Source organism: Hyperoodon ampullatus (genome assembly GCF_949752795.1).
Source record: "Hyperoodon ampullatus genome assembly, chromosome: 10".
Lineage (NCBI taxonomy): Eukaryota > Metazoa > Chordata > Mammalia > Artiodactyla > Ziphiidae > Hyperoodon > Hyperoodon ampullatus.
This window is the reverse complement of record NC_136923.1, coordinates 44,307,279-44,326,286: the sequence shown is the minus strand read 5'-3', so window position 1 is coordinate 44,326,286 and position 19,008 is coordinate 44,307,279. Positions and strand designations below refer to the sequence as shown.

At 46.8% G+C, this 19,008-nt stretch overlaps 1 protein-coding gene across 1 annotated transcript; it reads left to right on the top strand.

The window, feature by feature from the left end:
- Window positions 1-8,488: 8,488 nt before the first annotated feature.
- Window positions 8,489-18,516, top strand: CX3CR1 (C-X3-C motif chemokine receptor 1; the record flags this gene model as incomplete). Its single annotated transcript, XM_079712167.1, has 2 exons — window positions 8,489-8,509; window positions 17,431-18,516. Exon 2 carries the CDS (start codon window positions 17,440-17,442, stop codon window positions 18,514-18,516), a length of 1,077 nt encoding a protein of 358 aa, XP_079568293.1. The 5' UTR covers window positions 8,489-8,509; window positions 17,431-17,439.
- Between the last annotated feature and the right edge of the window lie 492 nt (window positions 18,517-19,008).

The window sequence follows — 19,008 nt, the reverse complement described above, 5'->3', positions numbered from 1 at the left end:
CATTATGCTTCTGTTTAATGAGCAGACAGACATCAAACACACTCCATGTCCAAGAGGGTGGTGGTGAAGTGGGACCGGTCCTGTGAAGAGGAAATAAAGGACTGAGAGAATTGACGCAGTGGGGAAACCTAATGCAGCTGAGCGGGTCAGGGGGTCTCTGTGTAGAACCCACTTGCCATCTAAAGAGACAGCCAAGTAGGGAGGGGAGGGGAGGGAGGGGAGGAGAGGGAGGGGAGGGAGGGGAGGAGAGGGAGGGGAGGGAGGGGAGGGGGGAGGGGAGGGAGGGGAGGAGAGGGAGGGGAGGGAGGGGAGGAGAGGGAGGGGAGGGAGGGGAGGGGAGGGAGGGGAGGGAGGGGAGGGAGGGGAGGGGAGGGAGGGGCCAAGGCCAGAAAAAGCTTAGAATCTTAGGAACTGAAATGAGTTCATCGCTGCTGGAGTATACTGTAACATGAGTGTAAACCAAGGGATCCTGCCAACTAAGACGGGTGGTTCACACAGAAAACAGGCCGCTCCTCTGTTCCCCTGCCACTGGGCTACAGGAACTTTACCCTTTGCCCATTTGGCAGAGAGACAAAGCCTTAAGGTCACCTCTCTCCCACCCCCATCCACCCCTGGCAGCCTCCAACACCTCACAGAGGGTGGGACAAACGGGCCTTCCCTGTTGGACAGCTCTGAGGAGTGTCTGGCTTCCGACAGATGTCATAAGCACATTCACCAAGCTTTAGATCAATGTCTTCCAGTAGTGTCCAACAGCATGAGCCACACACATAATTTTCTAGTAGTGATTTTAAAAGTAAAGAGGAACAGGTAAAATTAATGTTAACAAAATATTTTATTAAACCCAGTACCTCTAAAATATTATCATTTCAACATGTAATTAATACAAACATTATGAATGAGATATGGTACATTCTTTTTTTTAATGCTGAGTCTTAAAAAAATCTGGTAAATATTTTATACTTACATGACAGTGCAATTGAGACTAGCCACATCACCAGTGCTCCACAGCCACATGTGGCCTGTGACCACTGCATTGGACAGTGAAGCTCTAGACACTTCAATTTTGAAACCATGGCTCCCCAGATAGACCAGCCCACTGGCACAGAGAAGTTTTAGAATACTCAGGGAGACAGACAGCACTTACAGCAACTAGTGTGGAATTACAAACAGGGTGCTCCCTACCCCAGGGAGATACAACCAGGCTAAGTCGTGAGCTTGGCCTGGAGCACAGCCCAGACCTCCCCTCTGGCAGTGTACCCATCAAACACCCCTCCCCAGTGCCCTGAGTCTACCCTCATTCATCTCTTTTTTTAAATTTAATTTAATTTCTTTTTTTATACAGCAGGTTCTTATTAGTGATCCATTTTATACACATTAGTGTATATATGTCAATCCCAATCTCCCAATTCATCATACTCCCATTCATCTTGCCAATGCTTTTTTTTCTCCTCAAAGAACTGAGTGTAACTGGTCTTTCTCTCTTTTTTTTTTTTTAAGTTTTCACCTGTATTATTACCTTCAGATGCGAAAGAGGACAACAGAGCCAGTGTGATGTGGTAGAAAGAACACTGCCCAGGGCATCAGAGAAGGCAGAATCCAGTTCTTGTCCATCTTTTACCAGACCTGTGGTCCATAGTGAGTCACAAGTGTCAGTACGGTGTGGTAAGGAAGAGCTCGGATTCCAAAGTCAGACTGCAGCTCTAGGTCCTGAACTGTGCCCATTTCTGTGCCTTCACATCCTTTCTGTAAAATGGGAACAGTATCAGTGTTGTTCGAGTATTAAACAAGGTAACAATTGCAAAACACTTAGCACAGAGCTTGGCACATGGTAAACATTAATAACTAGGATGATGATTATTATGTTTTACCTGTTGTTATCTCTGCACCTGTTTTCTTGGTTATAAAGTGGAGATAATCATGCCTCATGAACCTGCTTTATAGGGCTCTGCGAGGCCTACAAGAAATAAAGAATGTGAAAACACTTTATAAAACTGGGAAGCCCTTTATCAAGTCCAAAAATTCCTTCTTAGTCCCACAGCCTAGCTGGGGGTCTGAGTTTAAACAGCCTTTACAAATTGAGAATTGGGAAGGGGAGTCTGCGTGATACCCGTAGCTCCATCACTGGACGAGGCGAGGCCTAAATGCCCAGCTTCAGCACTCTTTTCCTGGGTAAACTCTGACTTCAGCTCTGTTTTATCATCTCTATGACGGGCTGAGAACATCCAGCTTGCAGGCCAACGGATTGAGGGTCAATTGAGCCCCTGACTATGGTGTGCCTGGCACAGGGCCTGCCTGACTTGGGGCCCTGGAGGAGACCTTGCTGCCCACACCTGCCTCAGCCAGGCCTGGGCCAGCAGTTCATGTGACAACCACAAAGCGGAGCCTCAAAGCTTCCATTGAGGGAATGGTTCACCAACCCCACCATCAACAACCCCTCTATTCCCTGTTTCCCCCTCACCTGCTTTTCTCTCAGAGCCAGGACGAAAGCCCTTTAGGAAGGAGTGATGGTCGTTGACCCTGAGTCTGCCCAGAGGCATCTGCTTTGGGTTCGGGAACCTGCAGAGAAACAGCCAGACACTGCATGTATGTACATTTTTGACTTGGGGTGGACTTCCTGCCTACTCCACTCATCCTACCAGCTGAGTGGCCTGGAGTTACTCTAACCTCCTTGGGCCTCAGTTTCCTACCCTTCAAGGGAGATGGTGCCTATGGGAGAGCTTTGTAAACCGTGGCCTGAGCTGCACATGCAGTCATGGTCATCCTTCTTATCGTCCCCATTCTGTGGGCTCGACCATATCAGATTCCCTAATACAGGAAAAGAGGGAAACCCCCCTGTTGGCTGCCTGACTGTTAAGCTCCCACCTGAACATCACAGATACTCAGACAGGGCCACTCCACAACAACAAAAAGACTAGCCCCACCCTCCCACATACACACCTGGACCAACACTGGTGATTGCTGCCCCGTTACCAGGGACAGCTCTAGCCCATTTCAATACTCCCACCACCCAGGCAAAAGTTACTAGACTCCCAGTCACTGAATTCCCCTGCTTCTTGACAGCAGCTGATCCAGAACTAACCCTGCCTTCTGTACCCCTCCAAAGACTCATCCAGCACAGGCCCAGATCCTTTAAGTCCCTTCCTTCCCACCGTCACTCAAGAATCCTTACCGAGGGAGCATCTGGGATGGAACAGGACCACAGAGAGTTAAGAGGGTTCTAAGGGGACAGGCAGTTGCCTGTCATCAAAGCCCTGGAGACCCCAGGAGAAGGGGGCGCACTGAGCGACCCCCCAGTGTGTGAGGCCCATAACCCATCCTCTCGACTCTGTACAGCTTGGTCCTTCTGGCCTGTCCTCCCAGGTGAACGCTTCACCAAGACCTCTTAGAAAGAGAGTGTCGCTTCCTCCATGTATCCCCAGAATGCAGATTTTTATTACCCTGTTTGGGACCTTCTTGCCTTGAGTAGTAATTCTTCATTTCCTGAGAGCCCACAATATTCCAAGCTCCGTATGATGTGCTTTACATGTGTCATTGCTAATCCTCACACCATCCTTGCCACATGGATTATTAGCCTGATTTTTTACAATAAGGAAACTCAGGCTCAGAGAAATAACTTGACCGAGGCTTGAGTGGCAGGGTCAGGATTTGAACCATGACAATGTGACTCAAAATCATTGTGGGTCTGCAGGTTCTTCACAGAACTGTAACACAAAGCCTTGCCAGTTTCACCTGCACATACCACTCCCTCCCAAGAATGCAACTGCTGCAGATTTTTTTGTCAACAAAGCCATGTGCTTTGAGTAAAATCAAGGGGACTCCCATAGCCAAAGGCTGTCCTCTAGGCCCGTGCTGACTGCCTGCCCAGCCTGAAGCTCTGGGCCTTGGGGAATGCTGGGGAGAGGCGGAGACACAAGGAGGCAGAAGCCAGTGCTTGGTGGACAGAGGCAAGACAGACCACTCCCCTGTCCTTCTGATAATTGCTGATTGCTCAATGTTCCCTGAGCTGTCTCTTTTTGCAACCTTGAAGTGTGGAAGCCGAACTGAGATCGAAACTGTGGAGGGATCGGGTAGAGACCCTGCCCTGTTCATCTTTATGTCACAAGCAACCAGCCCTATGCACAGGGTATGGCATGCAGGAGGTGCTTAATAAATACCCATAAGTGAGTGAGCAAACAAGTGAGTCAGGGTGGTGATGCGTGGCATACATACAAAAGTGCAATACAGAATAGGGGTGGTTACCAAACACTACTTAAGAGTTAGCCTGCAAACGAAGACTTGTTTTGGAATAAAGGGACACTTTTGCTTCAATTTGCAAATGAGCCTGTACGACTTCTGCCTAATTCTACTGAGATTTATAAATAATTCAACCCAAATGAGACTCCTGGAGAAGAATGACAGGCACATTTTCTCTGTTTGTTTAAAAATTTTTTCCCAGTATTTATTTCCAGCTTTACTGAATATAATTGACATATAATATGTAAGTTTAAGTGTTAATGTGTAAGTTATTCTGTACTATGTGATGATTTGATACACGTATACATTGCAAAATATTTACCACAACAAGGTTAGTTAAAGCATCCTTCACCCTGTTCCCGAGTCCAAGCTTGTACTGCTCTCTACATGAAAGCCCAATAAATTGATATGTGAGGTGTGGGGACAAGGAATAGAGACTTTATTTGGAAAGCCAGCAGACCAAGAAGATGGCAGACTAGTGTCCCAAAGAACCATTTTACCTGAGTGAGAACTCAGAGTTATTTTATACTAAAAGGGGACCAGGTGTGGCTGGCCATTGCAGATTTCTTGGTGCTGGCCAGAACCCGGAAGGAATGTGATAATCCTTTGTTCTTGTAGCAGTCCACGTAGGTCTGGTCATGATATTCCTCCAACAAGACAACTGTTATTCTCTGTTCTGCACCTTTTTATCTCTATATGAATGGAAAAGTGTTACCTCTTTAAAGGTCAAGCCTGGGAGGCAGAGCCTTGAGAAAGGGCTGCTATGTGTATTTCAGGCTATAGGCATCATTCTTTCAAAGGTGCAGAGCCAGAATAACTAAGCATAGCAAACAAAGCACAAATGTGAGAGCTAAAGGAATAGATCCAATATGGTGTTAGGTTTGTTCTTCTCTATTACAATTCTCCCCTGTCAATGTCCATTCCACAATCTTCTGGGAAAAGGGGTGATGACCACTCTGGCTACTTCCTGCTTAACAGAGGCCATGAGGGGGTGATTGTGTAATGGAATTGATCAATTTGGGACAAGAAGTATTCCCGAGGCCCAGGCTGGGCATGAACAGTTTGCACTGGATCCCCTTTTTATGGTCCTTCACAATACTTAGACAAGCACTTGAATGTACACATAAACTTGGAATAAGGATACCCACGAAGCTCTGTGCTATGCTATCTTTATATCATTTTTTTTTTATACAGCAGGTTCTTTATATCTTTAAAGAGGGTTATTTCCCCTCTTTGGCCACACTTGGAGATAGTTTTTGTGGTTTTTTGTGTGGTTTTTTTTTTTTTTTTTGCAGTACGTGGGCCTCTCACTGTTGTGGCCTCTCCCGCTGCGGAGCACAGGCTCTGAACGCGCAGGCTCAGCGGCCATGCCTCATGGGCCTAGCCGCTCCACGGCATGTGGGATCTTCCCGGACCGGGGCACGAACCCATGTCCCCTGGATCGGCAGGTGGACTCTCAACCACTGCGCCACCAGGGAAGCCCCCTGGAGATAGTTTTATTAAAGCATTCCCTTTCTAACAAGTGGCTGTCACCAGTGTAGTGAAACAAAAGAGAAGAGCAAGAGTCATCATTACTTATCTGGTAAGAGGCTTGACTCGAAACAGCAACTTAAGATCTTCTAATGTCTCACAAGGCCAAGTCTATTTTTCTTCATCCTGTCCAGTTTCTAGAGGAGTGAGTTCTACTCGGGTGTGGTAAATCCATGGTCTTATCCTGGCTAATTTATCAAAATGAGGAGTGGGTGTTCTGCAGCACCTTGTATGGTCCTGTCCACTTAGCGGCAAGTTGATGTCCCAGTCCTTGTTCTCTCCAGGTTTTGAGGAGGACTCAATCCCTGGGCTGGAAGGGGTGCAGTACCATCTCAGTTGGGTAGGTGGACCTACTGGAAGCAAATTCATGAACAGAAGTTCATATAGTGCCCAATTCTTAACATAGTTGTTGACTGCTAGGTCCTTTAAGACATCTACAGATCTTCCTGCCCAGGCAGACACCTGGAATGGCCTACCACACAATACTCCTGAAGGGCTCACTTCTGGGAGCCACTATAATCCATAGCAGGGCAACTGGCAAGACCTTATGCCAAGTTGGTCTCCTGACATATTTTAGCAATGCTCTCTTTGAATATGTGATTCATTTTCTCAGTTTTTCCTGTTTATTGTGGTCTTCAGGCTGAATGTAGTTTCCAACAATATGCAATGCTTTAGATATCTGTTGGGTTATACTGGAGACAGTGTAACCGTCACTTTGAAGGGTGCAGGCAATCCAACTTGGGCAATAATTTCCTTAAAGAGGGATTTAACTACTTCAGATGTTTTTTCTGTCCAGGTGGCTTATGTTTCCACTCATTCTGAAAAAGTGTCCACAGGGAATTCCCTGGCACTTCAGTGGTTAGGACTCTGTGCTTCCACTGCTGGGGGCCCAGGTTTGATCCCTGGTCAGGGAACTAAGATCCTGCATGCCACATGGCACGGCCAAAAAAAAAAAAGAAAGAAGAAGAAAAAGTGTCCGCAAACACTAACAAGTATCTGAAGTTTCCTGCAGCTTGAGGTATTTGAGTAAGTCTATCTGTGAGTCCTCAGTGGGGCAGGCTCCTCTATAATGAGTTCCCACCTGAGGGTGTCTAGCAGCAGTCTTTGGATTATTTTTAGCACAAATTTTAGCCTGGCCAAAGGCAGGGAAAGGTGGCCTGACACTGAGGCCAGGGGGAGACCGAGAAAGGAAATGGGGCAGTGGAGTTCCTCAAACGCCAGTAGGTCAGCCAACCCATAGCACTGCAGTCCCAGCCACAGCTGGTCCTGGCCGGTGAGTCCATGTTGGTGATGGGGAGAAGGCAAGGTAGAAGCTTGCAGTGCAGCCCCACCCTCAGGAGAGCATAGGAGACCAGGGGCACACTGGGCACAAGCTGTGAGAAGGGCAGTGGGCAGCCAGGGAAGGCCTTGTGGGCATGTGGTCACTGACCATGTGATAAACACGTGTGTTGAGGGTCCACTGGTGCCAGACCCTGGCCAGGCCCTGGGATAGGGATGGACTAGGAAGAGGCTTGGCCTTGAATATGACTCAGGCAGGTAAGGAAGTGGTGGGTAGGCAGTGCAGCCGAGGTGGCTGAGATACGAGTTACAGTCAGAGAACCAGCTGGCCGGGGCAGGGAGCAGGAGCACGACCTGTACATCAGGGCCCACCCAGGTGCCACATCCCGCTGGAGCAGCCTGTGCCACTGCCCATCAGATACAGAACTTGGGCTTGACTGCAGGGTATAGGGAATCACTAGATGCCTTGAAGGAGGGAGGTGAGGGGAAACATAATTATTAAGTATCCATCAGGTAACAGGCACTCAGTAGGTGTTTTCTGTGCCAACGTCTCTCAGACTCAATGTGTTTACCAATTTCCTAAGAATTTCATTAAAATGCAGAGTCTCTATATTCCATTCTTGTAATAACCTAAAATGAAAAAGAATCTGAAAAAGAATATATATATATTTGTATATGTATGTATAACTGAATCACTTTGCTGTACACCTGAAACACTGTAAATCAACTATACTTCAATAGAAAGAAATTTTTTTAAATAAAACAATATAGGCATACCTTAGAGATATTGTGAGTTCAGTCCCAGACCACCACAATAAAGCAGGTATCACAATAAAGCAAGTCACATGAAAAAAATAAAAATAAAGATACATATAGAGATGAATTTTCTTTATAACAAATAAAATCTATAAGGCATCAAAAAATGCAGAGTCTAATTCAAGAGGCCTAAGGTGGGGGCCTGAGGTGCTGCATTTCTGATAAGCTCCTAGCTGGAACCACACTTTGAGGAGAAAAGCTGTAGCTCATTCAATCTGCACCCCAATGCTGTCCAGTGAGTATTATCGGCTCCTGTTTATTGGCAGGAAAACTGAGGCTCAGTTTCTGGGCTTGCCTGAAGGCACATCATTAAAGAGAGCTATACTGTTCCCTGCCCTCCACCCATGTGAGGGAGATAACACAGCCCCTAAGTTATCACTCCCTCCAAGCCCCTCTTGGTCTGCCCCAGGCTTGGGTCTTCCAGGTCTGTAACTTCAGGCCCTCCAGCTGGCCTCCAGCCTGGAGTTTCTGAACTTGCCTGCGGCAGCATCTAAAGATAGTCTACCTCACAGGAAACCAGATACTATTGGCTAACTTTGCAATTAAAGATGCTCTCAGAGGGAAGGAAAGGGAAATACACTCTGGCAGAGTCTGCGTGGGACAGGGCGGCTGATTGTCATATCCAGAGGTTCCCTTCCCAGGTCCAGCCCAGGTAGGAGCAGAGGACTCGTTCAGCACCTGTGGGTGAGCTGGGTGGGGCACTGTGGTCAGAGGTCAAAGTCAGTTAATGATGCTGATTTGCTTTACATGCCAACAAGGGAGACCATTTTCCAGAGGATGTTGCAGCCTAAATATCCAAGGGGCCTGGGGGGGATGGGGGGCGGTGAGTGATTAGATCATTTATGATATGCTTAACATAGTGGAATATGATTAGAAGTGTTAGTAATTACATTTCAGGGACATGGAGAAATGCTCAAAAAAAGCATCATTTAAAATTGCATCTGCCAACTATTATATATGGAATGGATAAACAACAAGATCCTATTGTATAGCACGGAAAAGAATATATATGCATACACACACATATACATGAATCACTTTGCTCTACGGCAGAAATTAACACCTTGTAAATCAATTACAATGTCCTAACCACTGGACCACCAGGGAACTCCCTATTATTTTTTTTAAATAATTTTATTTTTTTTCTTTCTTATTCTTTTAGAGACTCACATTTAACTGTTTATGGGTGAAATGTTATGACATCTGGATTTATTTATTTATTTATTTAAAAATATTTATTTATTTATTTGGTTGTGCCGGGTCTTAGTTGCGGCACAAGGGATCTTTAGTTGCTGCACGTGGACTCTTAGTTGTGGCATGCGGGATCTAGTTCCCTGACCAGGGATTGAACCCAGGCTCCCTCTCTGCATTGGGAGCGTGTAGTCTTAACCACTGGACCATCAGGGAAGTCCCTGAATTTATTTTTAAATAATCCAGTAGGGCATGAGTGGGGAATAGATGAAATACTGATCATGAGTTGCTAATTGTTGAAGCTGGGTGATTAGTGCATGGGGCTTGTCTCTGCTTTTATATATGTTTGTAAATTGTATAATAAAAAGTTTTTAAAATAGCATTTGCATTTTAAATATACTCAATGTGAAAATTAAAATATGCATAAAGATTGGATGGAAGAAGCTAAAAGCTAGCTGTGGTTGGTTCTGGGAAGTTGGATTGTAGATAGTTTTGAGTTTTTTCTTTCCTGTTTCTTCCATGCTTTTTTGTGCCATCTGCATTTTTTTTTTTTTTTTTTTTTTGGCTGTGCCGTGAGGCATGTGGGATCTGAGGTCCCTGACCAGGGATCAAACCCACACCTCCGGCAGTGGAAGCTCGGAGTCTTAACCACTGGACTGCCAGGGAAGTCCCACCATCTGCATTTTTTATAATGAGCAACTATTGCATTTATAACGAAAATTATTTTAATAACAAATTGCTGACACACTTTGATGTTCAACACTGATGTATGCTGTTATCATCATTGTGAGGGCATTTGGGCTCAGAAGGTTTGTGTCATTGGAAAACATTATTCAGAAAGAAAGTATGAATGGTCACACATGTGAGTGAATTGTGACTCTTGGCAGGGAAGAAAACCTATACCACATCTCTTTAAATATATTCCCAGGCCCTCTTCATCTTTTTCCGTAAACCTATGTTCATTGGGAAACATAACACACTCAAAGGACAGTGTGCAGGTCAACAGCTTATAAATTGATCTGCTACCAAACCAACATCCAGGCAGCAGCAGAGAACCAGGCCAGCCCTCGGCAGCCTCCCTCAGGTCCCTTCTTGATCACCACCGCTGCTCTCCCCAAAATCACCCCATTCCTGACTTTTATGGTCATTGCTTCCTTCTTTGTCCGTGTAGTTTTACCTCCTACATATTCATTCTTAAACACTGTGGATTTTCTTTGCCTGTTTCTGACCCTCACATATGTGGATTCATACAGTATGTCTGCTTTTTGGTTTGCATTTTTAAAATGCATTTCTACTGTAGGAAATGTAGATGCACACACAGAAATGTTCATGACAGAATTGTTCAAAAACTGAAAGCCACCCAGGAGTGCATCAGCATAGAACAGATAATAATCGTGGGGCACTCACACAGTGCAATCCTATTCAGCAATAACAATGAACAGACCATAGCCACAGCAATAGCATGGATGAGATACTACCAGAAATGCTGAGATGAATTTATAGATAAATGCAAAATTGGCCCCTATCCACATGGCAGTTATCAAATGCATCACCACCAGACACAACTTCTGTTTCCATGAACAAGAATTATCGCATCATCATCAGTCATTTGTAAATTAGCTCAGACAGTGAAAGGGGGAGATGGCCCCAAAGGGTGTGCTAGACAGGACACCCAATAAAGGTTTTTTTGCCTATTAAAGTCTTTTATAATTTCTCCTTATAGATCCTCAGTGTAGAATTTGAGGCTCCTCTGTTTACCCCTCTTCTGCCTTCTCTCTGCATCCTTTCCTGAGCCCTCCACTCAGACTAAAGTGAACTTTCCTGAAGCCTCCGGGAACAGGTTGGCCCCTCCTAACCCCACCATCCTCACTTCCTTCTGTTTCTGTATAGTCCCTCACACCCTCTCTGCCTGGCCGTGGACCCAGGAAACCTCCTTATGCTCATACTCTCAGTGCCTTGGGCTTCAAACCACACCCCACCCCATGCCCACCACCATCTTTGTCAACCTGGAAGACCCTCCCAGCCTTTAAGACTCAGCTTAAATGGTCCAATTCTTGGGTTTCCCATCACTTTTCTTATACTCTGTTACTAAATAATAATAAAAATTCACAGAGACTATATCTTAGGCATTTTTACCTCCACAGAATTGAGCACAGTGCCTACTGTTGGGGAAATAGAATGAAAAACAAAATCTCCAACCCAGAAAAATCTCTCCATGAATATGGTAGAGAAAGAAAACTCTTTCATTACTGAATAAGCATTAAATGTGATGTGCATCACAGGCAATCCGCTATGAGGTAGTAAAGACACAAAAAAATCTCACCCTGGTATATGACCAGACACAACCCCTTACACACATGTTCTCAAGATACACAATAACTGGTGCTTAAGTAAGGGAACCTGACAGTCACACACAGTTCATCCCAAGTTTACCATGGTCATTGGGTTCATCATCTGTATTAGTTGGTTGGCTTCATCCAGAGGAGAAACAAACTTCTCATCCCTTTATTATCAGAGGTAGTTGTGTAACTTGGAGCCAGGTTCCTGCCCAAGTCAGGCTCCTGCCCTCCCCCTGGGACTGGGAGCCTGGGCACCTCAATATCTACATTTCAAAGAGATGGCTCCCGGCTCTGAGGCTGACAGAGGAAATGATCACATTTTCTAAAGGATATATATCCACATTTCAAAGAGGAAAGAAGGTACAATTACATGTTTTCTAAAATAAATACTCTAAGAAAAAGGAGGCAAGTGGACACTTGTCCCTTATTTCCAACAGGGAGAATTAAGCCTCTTATTATTTTTTTTAGTTAATTAATTAATTTATTTATTTATTTATTTATTTGGCTGCATTGGGTCTTCGTTGCTGTGCGCGGGCTTTCTCTAGTTGTGCTGAGCGGGGGCTACGCTTCGTTGCGGTGCGCGGGCTTCTCTTCGCGGTGGCTTCTCTTTGTTGCGGAGCATGGGCTCTAGGTGCACGGGCTTCAGTAGTTGTGGCACATGGACTCAGTAGTTGTGACACAGGGCTCAGTAGTTGTGGCACACAGGCTTGGTTGCTCTGCAGCATGTGGGATCTTCCTGGACCAGGGCTTGAACCTGTGTCCCCTGCATTGGCAGGCGGATTCCTAACCACCGCGCCACCAGAGAAGTCCCAAGCCTCTTATTTTTAATTTTCACTTGTCCATACACCAGTGTATGGTAAAGATAATTAACAGATATTGGCTTAATCAAAAATTAATTAATAAGCAAGTCCATCTCTTCTTCAGTTATTAAAAAAGGAAAGTCATAGGCATTTCCTTTCTAAATTTCACAGTTCATTTTGACAGAGATAAATAAATACCATAAAGGACTTTAGGAGGAAAGCAGAGGGAGGTGTGGCAAACCAAGAACAGGGGCAGGTCCTGTGAAGGGGTGGCTCACACACAAGCAGAGGGGCCTCACTCCACGTGTGGCTTTCTCCTGTTACTGGTCTTGGCTTGGGGTGTGTTTTGGCCCATATAAAATGCTGGAGGGTGAGTCACGCCAAGGTGTTTTAGGTGGATTCTGCTGCAGGAATAGAAAGTCACTCAATCTACTTGTGTGGAGGATGGGGTGCAAGTTGTAAAATGTGCCCACTGCTCCTCAGCATGGAATTCAAGGCCCATCCATCTGCTCCTCTTCTGCCTTCTTGGCCTTGCTCTCTCTGCATCCTAAGGAGGGGTCTCATAAAAAATAGCTGTCATTGTAAATTGGAAAACCATCAGGTCCTTAAACTCAGGGTGCCAAGTAGCCAGGGGTGTGGGCTTGGGCCCAGACTGAGAACCTTCCTACGTGGCCCAAGGTGAATTCCAGATTTGTCAGCACTCAAAATTAACTAATTCAGCTCTCTGTCTCCAAACAGAACCTCATCTGAATGCTAGCCGCCTGCGAGCCCAGAAGCTTTGCAGGCTGCTGAGCAGCCACTCTGCGGACACAAGGCCACGCTTCCCCTGACCCAGGACTCATGCTGCTCTTTAAGACTGTTTGTTTCCTTCTGTTCGGTCCTTGTTGGAAAACTGAGCATCCAGAGCTGGCCAGGCCCTTAGAGCTGGTCCGGTCCAGGGCTTTCATTACATACATCAAGAAACTGAGGCCGAGCTGGAAGTGAGCTGCCCAGGGTCTGCCAGCTTATTTCAGGGTGTGTGGACCCCTCTGAAGTACATGGCTCTGAAGAGCATCACTGTGTATTTGAAGACAGGAAATAAGCTGACCCTTTAGCCTTTAGCCTTTCCTTCTCCAGAGAAAAGGATTCCCATTTCTTCACCACCATTGTTGAGAGCTAGGTTCTGGGGGTCTGGCAGTGAGGACCACCTAGTCATGGCTGGAGAGGCAAATAATATCCCCATCCCCTCCATTTCCCACCCACCGTTTCACTGAGGGTCAGCCTTCTGGGTCCTGAGTCTAGAAGGCAAAACCCAGGAAAAGTGTTCAGGGTCACTTCTTGAATCTTATCCTTTAAAGAGGGGTCACCTCTACTATTTTTCAGTTCTCATTCTAGAGACAGGGCCTGCAGTAACATGCAGAATTCCCTTCCAAGAGGGAAAGCATGGTGCAGGGCAGGGAACACGGCTTTGTGAAGAGATGCATCTGGCTTGAAATCCTGGTTCTGTTGCTCCCTTGGACAAATTACCCAGATCTTTTGGAGCCGCTGGTGGTTATTTTGCAAGGGGGCAGAGTCATTTCCCATGAGGTGTTGTGGTGAGAATTAAATGGGGTCTTGTGTCTGGAGCATGACACTTAGCAGGTATCCAGGAACGGCAGCCTTCTCTCCTAAACTGGGGCTTTCCGAGGATAACCTCAGGTTCTAGAACCTCAAGAGATAGTGGTACCCCCACGGGGAAAGTTGGGATCAGGGATCAAGCAATTCCTGAGTTTTGTTTGGTCCAAAGGAAAAAAATTAAGCCTCACAATTGGCATTAGACTGAACCTCAAACCCACGTGTACTCAAGGGCCTAAAAAGCCATAAAAAGAGAGCAAGGAAGGTAAACAAACAAAAAAACAAAAAAGACTCATTGAATCTAGAAAACTAAGCAGGACGTGAAGCCAAAAGAGAGGAGGAAGCAACACAAAAAAGACACTGGGGAGAAGAAAGTGGATGGGGGCCAGCTAATGAGAGGGGAAGTGTAGAAAAGGGAAGCTGATTGGAAACAGTGGGTAACGATGACCAAAAAAAGAAGTCAAAAAATAAGTGAGCAGGCCTGAGAAAAGGAAGTGACCGGAGGAAGTAGAACAGGATCGGCAGTAGAGCCAGCTTGGTGTTTTTTAAAGCAGGTTCTACAAAATTCATTTCAACTTGGGTATGAAACCCACGTGTATTCAAAGCTCAGCTTCTAGGTTCAGCCCAGACTCTGCCAGCTCGGCACCATTTAGTAAAACGTTGACTTAACAGAACAGAGGGTGAGGAGACCCACGGACAGCTGTGGGGACGTGTGCAGTGCAGTCTCAGTTAGTGTGGTGGGACCTGTGCTAGTGCTTCACTCCTGCACCTATCCTTCCCCTTGCAATCCCGTCTATATGAACCTTGCTTAGTAGATGCTGTGAAGGCTTATTTCACTGGATTCTTTTTTTTTTTTTTAAGTTTTTATTTTTGGCTGTGTTGGGTCTTTGTTGACGCCCGCAGGCTTTCTCTAGTTGCGACGAGCGGGGGCTACTCTTTGTTGCAGTGCACAGGCTTCTCACTGTGGTGGATTCTCTTGTTGTGGAGCATGGACTTTAGGTGTGCGGGCTTCAGTAGTTGTGGCACGTGGGCTCAGTAGTTGTGGCACACGTGCTTCGTTGCTCTGCAGCATGTGGGATCTTCCTGGACCAGGGCCCAAACCCGGGTCCCCTGCATTGGCAGGCGGATTCTTAGCCACCGTGCCTTCACTGGATTCTTGCACTTGGTTTCTGGTGTCCTCAGGGGCTGGGAGGCCAGTGTGCAGCCTGAATGAAAGCCAGTTGATCTCTGGCAGCCCTTTGACCCCTAGGCATTAGCCCTGCTCTTGTCTGCTACCAAGAGGCCCTATCTTCAGGCTCCTGGCCCAATCCTGGGACATCTCAGAGGACCCAGAAATAAAAGGTCCACCCAGCTCAGGCCCACCTTTCCTGAAAAGGTGCCTGGATAAAGCTATCAAGTTCTAGACACTTCATGTTATTACCTATTTAATCCTCTCCGCAATTCTGAAAGGAAAGTTCTATATTTAATTCACTGCCCTGCTGAAGGGCTCCAGGGATATTCATGATGAGAGGATGGGGAAGGTGCAGCAAGAGCTTGGAAAAGGCCAGGATGTCAGAAATAAACAGGTGGCACGTGGCAAGGAGGTCCCCAGTCCCTCCCCTCTCCTTGCTGGGCACCTGGCTCAGGGCTGCCAAGTGTGTGCCCACCCCCTTCTAGCCCACCTCCCCACTTTTCCCAATGACCCAGGGACACCTGCCCGAAGATTTGTAGGAGGTCCCTGTGTGTGAGGCATGCCGCCAAGAGTGGAAGTCGAACCCACCACATGCAGATTTGGCAAAAATCAAGCCAATCCAAAAGCACCAAGTTCCTGGGCTTTCAGGACTGAACACAGGCCCCAAAGAGATGCAAAACGATTTTTATTGTCCTTGGACTCCTCTCGAGGTCAACTCTGCCATCTCCTGACCCGGGGTGGGGGGCGGGAAGAGGGGGGCTACCCCAAGCATCCCCAACTTAGGACTACAAGGGCTTGACTGTTTGTGCTCCTACACAGCTGACTGTCTGGGAAGATGGGCTCCAGCAACAAGTTACCTGCACCAAGCGGCCACTCCGGGCCGCCCGGCATCTCAGCTGAGCCATTTGAAACTGACACTTATGTCACTCAAAAATGGTTGCATATCAGCCATTTTGTATGGTTCAACTTAACTTTTATTGATTAAGGTCATAGCCAGAGGCTCCTCTCTGAGAAAAGGGCATTGCAGCTGAAAGCTAAGAAAGCATACAGTTCCCTGGGGCTGAGAACTCCATCCCAGCCTGTGACGGCCCAGGTCAGAAAGCCTCGGGCCACTTCGCCCGGAAGAGTCTGGGTGAGAAGCAGAGCTGGGCCAGGACACGAAGCAGAGGCTGGGAAGGGAGAAGCAAAGCCCTGGGTGGCGGGGCCCTCGCCTCGGCAGAGACACCGTCTTGGTGAAACCAGCATGAAAAGGATGTAGCGGGGTGTGAAAGCTCCCCTGGTTAAAGAAGCATGAGCTTTGGTTTTAGTTGTGCTGAGTGGAGGCAGTGACGACCAGGAGGTGTGCGCTGAGGTTTCTGAGGGCCTGTCTTGTGGTATCACAAGGAAGAGGAGGGGGTCCCAGAGGACCAGGGCAAAAGGGCTCCCCTTGCAGCCTCTGGAGTGAATCCTGGCTGGCAGAAGAGGGGATGGACAAGTGTCACTTCCCAACCTGAGCAGAAATGTCTTATCTTTCCATTCTTGTCCATAAAAAAACAGGAAAAGAACAGTGGAGGAGGCTAGGTCACAGTGAAGTGCAGGGCTAGTAATTATCAGATTAATTAGCCCCCAAGACCCAGGGCAGCAAGCTAACTGAGCACAGGCCTCCATCTGGGATCCATTAGCCCTTTCATGACTGCAAAGGCCTGGATGATGGTGACACTCCCTCTTGGAGCTGTAGGATGACTGACCATCCCAGTTGGCTTAGAACTGAGGGGTTTCTGACATGTGAGACTTTCAGTGCTAAAACCAGAAGAGTCCTGGGCAAATCAAGGCAAGGTAATCACCCTAGGGTGTCTGACTCTATGTCTTATCCCTTAAGGAACAGAAAGACTTAGTTGGTTCCAAGAGGGAGAGGGAAAGATATGGCTCTCAAAAACAAAGATGAGGCTCTGGGTGCAGGTCTGCCCAGGGCTCTGCAGTGTCTAGGACCTGTCCAGTCTTCATGCAGGAGAAATGAGGGTCCAGAGGGCAGAGAGGTGGGAGAAAGAAAGGGGGTGGAGAATGGAAGTTTGGACTGGAAGTATGAATTACGGCGTCCCCACCACCACACCCCTCTCCTCCCCACTCGCTCGTCCTCTCTCCCCCATCCACACCCTGGTCAAGCTAGCTATCTTTCAGATAGACTTTTGAAAATCAAAGAAAAAAAGATCTGTCTCAAGCTTCAAAAGGCTTAGATTCAAACGCTAACTGAGCCATTTACTGCATAGTTTCATAGTGAGTTCACTGAGCCTCTCAGGGACTGGTTTCCTCTCTGTCAAAGGGGTCTGTTATAGCCTCCATCACAGAGATTAAACAAGATAGCACGCATGACATTGGGAAACGTATTGGTTAGACACCCAACCAAATGTTTGCTTCTTCCAGTCTGCCTATGTAAGGGGCAGAATTCCAACTTTGTTTCTCTGAGAACTAATGCCATTAGTCGTCTTCCTTTCTCATCCAGGTGCTCATCATGCCCACCATCTCCCCTGAATCAAGTTTAGAAGACTTTGAGTATGATGAGCTTGCAGAAGCCTGTGATATGGGGGACATCGTGGCCTTGGGAACTGTCTTCCTGGCCATACTCTACTCCCTTGTCTTTGCCTTTGGCCTGGTGGGAAATTTGTTGGTGGTGTTTGCCCTCAACAACAGCCAGAAGCCCAAGAGCATCACTGACGTTTACCTCCTGAACCTGGCCTTTTCTGATCTGCTCTTTGTAGCCACCTTGCCCTTCTGGACTCACTATCTTATAAACGAGCAAGGCCTTCATAACGCCGTGTGCAAACTCACCACCGCCTTCTTCTTCATCGGGTTTTTTGGAGGCATATTCTTTATCACCATCATCAGCATCGACAGATACCTGGCCATTGTCCTGGCCGCCAACTCCATGAACAACCGGACCGTGCAGCATGGCGTCACCATCAGCCTTGGCGTCTGGGCAGCCGCCATCTTGGTGGCCGCACCCCAGTTCATGTTCACCAAACAGAAAGAAAACGAATGCCTTGGTGACTACCCCGAGGTCCTACAGGAAATCTGGCCTGTGCTCCGCAATGTAGAAATAAATTTTCTTGGCTTCCTGTTCCCCCTGCTTATTATGAGTTACTGTTACTTCAGAATCATGCAGACACTTTTTTCCTGCAAAAACCAAAAGAAAGCTAAAGCCATTAGGCTGATCTTTCTTGTGGTCATCATGTTTTTCCTCTTCTGGACACCCTACAACGTCATGATTTTCTTAGAGACACTCAATCTCTATGACTTCTTTCCCAACTGTGACATGAAGAGGGATCTGAGGTTGGCCCTCAGTGTGACCGAGACAGTTGCGTTTACCCACTGTTGCCTTAATCCCCTTATCTATGCATTTGCTGGAGAGAAGTTCAGAAGATACCTTTACCACCTGTACAGTAAATGCCTGGCTGTCCTGTGTGGCCATCCCGTCCACGTCAGTTTCTCCCTGTCCCCGTCTGAATCACAAAGGAGCAGGCGAGAAAGTGTTCTGAGCAGCAGTTTCACTCATTACACCAGTGATGGAAATACATCCATCCTCCTCTGAAAGCCTTGTCCCTCCAGCAGGCCTGGAGTTTCTGAGACTGACACTGAATAATGAGGACAGATTTTTAAATTTCTTACATGCAAGACACAAAGGGCCTGATGCCCAAAAGCAATCCTGAAAGTATTTTTGAGAATTGTGTTCAAAATCTGAATGATAAAGGATAGGCATGTTTCTTACTGCCAGTGTCAAGAGTTTCTTGGTTACAAATTACAAAAATTCAACTCAGATTAATTTAGGCAGTATCATTCACATTATAACATGGGCAAGGGGGTGGAGAATCCTCAGAGTAAGTGAAAACGAGAGATTGAATCTAGCTAGAACTTCCTCTCTCTGACTCTCAAATCTCTGAGTGGTAACAGAGATCCCAGACTCACATAACACAGCTTTGTCATCAGAGAGGGAATGAGACCTATATCCCTCTGGTCCCAAGGTCAAAATACCCAGGGAAGGGCTCTGATTGGCCAAGTTTGTAACAGATTCTCATCCTTGGAC